The sequence below is a fragment of the Centroberyx gerrardi genome, chromosome 4, assembly GCF_048128805.1.
Source record: "Centroberyx gerrardi isolate f3 chromosome 4, fCenGer3.hap1.cur.20231027, whole genome shotgun sequence".
Taxonomy (NCBI): domain Eukaryota; kingdom Metazoa; phylum Chordata; class Actinopteri; order Beryciformes; family Berycidae; genus Centroberyx; species Centroberyx gerrardi.
Genome location: NC_136000.1, coordinates 31,870,859 through 31,876,858, shown reverse-complemented (window position 1 = coordinate 31,876,858; position 6,000 = coordinate 31,870,859). Strand labels below are relative to the sequence as shown.

The window sequence follows — 6,000 nt, the reverse complement described above, 5'->3', positions numbered from 1 at the left end:
TTGCCCTGTACAACATCAGGAAGATCAGACCCTACCTGTCTGAGCATGCAGCACAACTCCTAGTACAGGCTCTTGTAATATCACGCCTTGACTACTGCAACTCCTTACTGGCAGGGCTCCCGGCATGTACGCTCAAACCTCTGCAGATGATCCAGAACGCGGCGGCGTGTCTGGTCTCCAACCAGCCCAAAAGAGCACATGTCACTCCGCTGTTCATATCCCTCTACTGGCTCCCAGTTGCTGCCCGCATCAAGTTCAAGTCCTTGATGCTCGCCTACAAAGCAGCAACCAAAACTGCTCCCACCTACCTGAACTCCCTCATTCAGGTCTACACTCCCTCCCGCTCACTACGCTCTGCCAAGGAGCGGCGCCTGGTGCTGCCACCACAACAAGGCCCTAAGTCTCTATCCAGACTCTTCTCTTCTGTGGTTCCTCGGTGGTGGAATGAGTTACCAAACTCCATTCGATCCACAGAGTCCCTCTCAATCTTTAAGAAAAGGGTAAAGACCCAGCTCTTTAGCGAACACCTTCTTACCTGATGGACTGTGTAATCTAAAAAAAAAAAAAATATATATATATATATATATATATATAAATTTTTTTTTTTCTTTATCTGCCTCTGCACTCTATGCACTGCCTCTATGCACTGCTTCGTGGCACCTATGTCCTGTCGGACTAGAACTTAGCTTTATGGCACTTACTCTCGTTCTCTCCTGACTAGATCCTTGCTTGTGTTGTATTAAAATCTCATATGTACATCGCTTTGGATAAAAGCATCTGCCAAATGGGAAATTGTAATTGTTTGTAATTGTAAAATAATAATAATAACTTTATTTGTGGCTTCACAAAGTGCTTCAACAATCTATTCTATTCTAGAATAATCTGCCACCTGACAGACTCCAAAGTGAAAACATCGGTAACACTTTCTATGACGCCCATGTCTATAATGCATTATAAACATACTTATAATGCGTTATAATCTGCTTATAGCACTGTATAATTATAGTTATAAGCACCCATAAATATTCATAATGCTTTATAGCAATAATCATAACACATTATAAAGCATTTTATAATGACTTATAAGGTCAAGTATCATAATACTTCATAATTGCTGGTCACTCACTGACATTTTTTTGCAAGGATCATAGTGTATTATAATTCTCAGAGTTGTAATACATTATAATCATTTTATAATGCATTATAATCACTGTTATAATGCATTATAATGTGCACCTGAGTTATGATGAACCTGGAAAACCAATAAACAAACCATTAATCATTATACATACAAATTAGCTATGATCTGCAGACCAAGGAAACCCCTGACCTACCTTCGGACAGTGTCCCATGACTATGTAGTCTAATTGCTTTGCTCATTATTCATTGAAGAACATAGTGCAAGTCCTGTGTATAAGAAGTCTGATGAGGACATCTAGACGGTTAGAAGGGGGAGGGTGTAGCCCTGTTGAAGTTTGTTTATTGCCCCTTATTCTAGTTTGATAAAGTTCCAAAGAGTTGTATAGTTTGGTAGTAACATACATGCCTTGCACGCATGGCTTGCACGTGTAAAAATGTGTACAACCTACCTTGTTCTCATGTATGCAGCCTTTTATTCGTTAGATGACAGTCACTTACCTTTTTCCTGTAATGCTATTGGTGGAGGCGGGACTTACAGAGAGAGCAGGCTAGAGTTTGAGGAGAGGCCGACAGACAGCGAGAGAGCGACAGAGAGAGAGACAGAGTTCGGAGGCTGAGCAAGTAGAGGCTGAGCGTTGAGCTGAGACAAGAGAGTCAGAAGCCGCTAGAGACAATCAGACGCAGAGTCTAAACTGTCAGTGTTTAATAGTATTTTGTCTAAGTGAGTTGGTAACGTGATATGCTCACAGAGAGCCCGTTTTGTTGCCGCTTATTACTGCGTGAATACTTGTTAGCACCAGCACTGAAGCTAAGTAGCCTCCTAGCTAACACCAGTACCGAAGCTAAACAGCTAACTAGCTAACACCAGCGCTGAAGCCACGTGATTTTCGTTAGTGAGCAGTTTAACGTTTGTAAAGAGACTGTGTAGTTTCTTCTTCTCAACCGTGAAGGAAGAGAGTCTTTAGAGTGAGTTTTTTGGGGAAACATTACATTAGTGAAATGTAAATGTCCATCATTCAGTTGTTCATCATCAAAAAGTTGTGTCAAATTGGAGTAACGTTAGTCAATTTCTGTTTTGACCCGTTAAACAAATAAATTAATTTTACAACGTTTTGTGTGTTGTTCTTGCATAGATTTAATGATATTTTTTTCACTTAAAGCAAACAATGACCACTTACAGTGACTTATAACCAGCTTGTAATGTATTATATCTGCCTATACCTCAGGAATTTCATTACTTAAAGCACCCAATGACCACTTAAGAGTAACTTATAATCACATTATAATGCATTATAACAGTGATTATAATGCATTATAAAATGATTATAATGTATTACAACTATGAGAATTATAATACACTATGATCCTTGCAAAAAAAAAAGTCAGTGAGTGACCAGCAATTATGAAGTATTATGATACTTGACCTTATAAGTCATTATAAAATGCTTTATAATGTGTTATGATTATTGTTATAAAGCATTATGAATATTTATGAGTGCTAATAACTATAATTATACAGTGCTGTAAGCAGATTATAACGCATTATAAGTATGTTTATAATGCATTATAGACATGGGCGTCATAGAAAGTGTTACCAAAACGGCACTCACTAAATTAGATAAATTGTGTTTTATTATTATTATTATTAATAATAATAAAAATGCCTTCTACCATCACTGTAGTAGTCATATCTGAAGGTACTAGTACTAGTGGATTACTTTTTTCTCAGAATCAATAGAAACTAAAGTTCTAATGTTCAATGTTGTGATTATATTGCTGTTATTTGGTATATGTAATCTGCTGTGTGTGTGTGTGTGTGTGTGTGTTCATTTGTGTGCTTGTGTGTGCGCATCTGTGTGTGCATGCATGTCTGATCCATCAGGTCAGTTTTTCTCATTAGTGGTGATGACAGGGAAGTCTCTATCACATCTCAATGGCTCCTTAATGAGTGTGTGTGTGCGTTCATGTGTGCGTGTGTATGTGTCACCCCCCCCCCCCCCCCCACACACACACACACACATACACACACACACACACACAGCCCCCCCCCCCCCCCCCCCCACACACACACACATACACAAATTCTAAACTTGGTTGGTGGCATCAAGTTGTTCTGAACTCCTCACCCTATCTCCACCTCCTCTACTGCCTTCACACCATGAAAGTAAATACGAAGATTTCCAAAGCATCAAGACGTTGGCGTGTTTGTGTGCGTGTCTCCAGTTGAGGATCTGGGTTGCTGTGTACTCAGTAGGCCTACCTCCACCACAAATGAAGTATCAGAGTTTGACTGATATTAGCTTTTGAAAGCCAATATTTTTGTATTGAAGCCAATATTCGATATCTTTCAATTTGACCATTTTCATACCAAAGCATAATCAGTGTTTCAGTGTCAGGAATTGTATTCCTGCCAGGGTGGAAAAGCCTCTGAAACAGCATTCAGTCCCATCATGGGACACTAAAACTCTCCACTGAAAGCCATGCTAATTAAATTATTTTAGGTGGGTTAGGAATACACCAGTTTTGGTAAATTGTCTCATTGGTCAACTGTCCCTGGTAGATGATTGGCTCTGTGCTCCATGCTAACACTTTAGCGTACACTATGTTGAGTGATAGCAGGCTCTGTGCTAACACACTATGCTGAGTGACAGTAGTCAATTAGCTATGTATGACTGCCAGGCTAAACAAAGCCAAACCATTTAGCCTACATTGAAAGCATGGAAGTCTCTGTCATCTAATATTCCCGATTTTATTGTATCTAAAATGTGAATAACTTAAGGCAATTTTCTAATATCCTCATGCAATGTTTGATGGTACAGTGTCTGTTGCGACCTATCCTAACCCCTATGGCCATAATATTGTTACCAAATAAGATTATTGGTATTTTGCTGTTTCTGTCTTGAAAAGCAATAAAAAAAATCTTGATTAAAAAAAGAAGGCAGCATTCCATTAAAACAATATATTGCACTTTTTCAAATTTAAAGGTTGAATATCGGCACCAAATATTAGTATTGTATCGGCCTTCAAAAACCCATATCGGTCGAATCCTACTATACTTTGTGTGCTGCGGCTGCCCTGCTGGTCTTGTCAAGGCCTTTTTATAGTGGTAGCCTTCTCAACACCCTGGCACAAATGTTTTCTGGAGCGCTTTATCCTGGAGGGATAGGGTTACACATGCACAGGCACGTGCACGCACTTAGACACACACACACACATGAGAAGACATGCTTTTACAGATAGACAGAATACAACTTTGTCCACAGACCCTTGCAGGGAACGTGCGCATAACTGTGTAGTCCTATAAACACACACACACATACATATAGAGTGCATGTGCATGCAAGCAGTGACACACACACACACACACCCTCTCTGAATCCCCCCTGGTGGGATCCCCAGTTAAGTTAAGCCAGGGGGAGTCTCTCTGTCGCTTCTCTCTCTTCCTTGACAGAGTAGCAATGCTGTGTGTGTGTGTGAGAGATAGAGAGAGAGAGTGAGAGAGAGAGAGAGAGAGAGAGAGAGAGAGAAACACATGTTGTTTGTTACGCGTGTATGACGCTGGCGGTGGCGATGAAGTTTGGATTTCCACCGTCTGCATCACCTTGATTGACGATCTCCGTCTGTCCGACTGCTGGACACTCTTCTTCTGTCGTTTTCCATTCATCTTTTCTTCTGCCTGACGGTTTGTTTATCTTTCTGTCTGTCTGACTGACTGACCGACTGGCTTGCCGTTCAGAGCGAAGTCGACCGATCATGACCGCCACCGCCAGCTCCAGTGGCTTAGAAGTCCTCCTTTCCACACTGCAGGTAAGGATCAACAATGCAAGTGTGTGTGTGTGTGTGTGTGTGTGTGCCTGTATTCCCATTCATTTGTGTTTGCATGCAAGATACAGAAAAATAGTGTGAGTGACTGTGTGAGTTGTTTTGTATTGTTTCATGCTGCAAAACTATTCTTTTACCAGCAAAAATATTTTTATAAACTAAACCTCACATATTTTCAAAGCATTTCATACTGTTTTTGGCAATGTTTTTTACAGTACGAAACCAAACCCCTTAATTTTATCCCTGAAATGTCCTTAATTTGTCCATTACATAAACATGAATTGTCCATTAAAAATAACATAGCTATAAAAAAGCAAGGTTAGTATGGGTTTATAAGGTTTATTCATGGGTTGGTTCACAGAGACACTAGTTATTAAAGGATTTTTCATGCCTTTTATGCATGGTTTACAGGGTTATTAATAAGTTATTAATGGAAAAGTTCCTGTCTCCCTGAATTTTTCATTAAATTACAAAGTAAGGAGTCAAGATTAAGGAGATTTAAGGAGGTTGCGATGGGATCTCCTCCATTAATTAAGGGAATTTTGCATGAATTAAGGGGTGAATTAATGTAAATTAATGAAAATGTAAGGTTATTTTAAGGGATTACTAGTTCCTAGTGATCACAGCAGCAAAGACAAATTTGCAGCAAAAATAATTTCATATTAAGGAAATCATGAAATTGTTTACAATGTTATGTTGTAGTTAAAGAAATTCTTGGTAGGTTTGGTAGTCTTATTAGTCAAATACTATCACTCAACATAGTGTATGCTGAAATGTTAGCATGGAGCACCAGAGCCAATGATCTACTGGGGACACATGGATGATTTTGATGTCCGTGTTCTCATCACTTAACTGCTAATTTGACCAGTGGGACAATCTACCAGAAACAACAGACTTCTAAGTGGAGAGCATAACAGTGTTAGTTGCCATTATGGTAGCCTATATAACTTGAGATTTACTACTGTGTGCGGTGTAGTGAACACCTCTGTATGGAGACAACAAGGAGAAAATACTCAAAGAGATTTTTATTTTCATTTC

General features: G+C 39.4%; 1 protein-coding gene across 1 annotated transcript in view; it reads left to right on the top strand.

Annotated features, from left to right (window-relative positions):
- Positions 1-6,000, top strand: part of agbl1 (AGBL carboxypeptidase 1) — a 192,902-nt gene that overhangs the window by 18,066 nt on the left and 168,836 nt on the right. Inside the window, exon 2 of the mRNA XM_078283012.1 lies at positions 4,877-4,947. Within this exon, the coding sequence (XP_078139138.1) occupies positions 4,877-4,947 (71 nt within the window). The remainder of the gene's footprint in view (positions 1-4,876; positions 4,948-6,000) is intronic.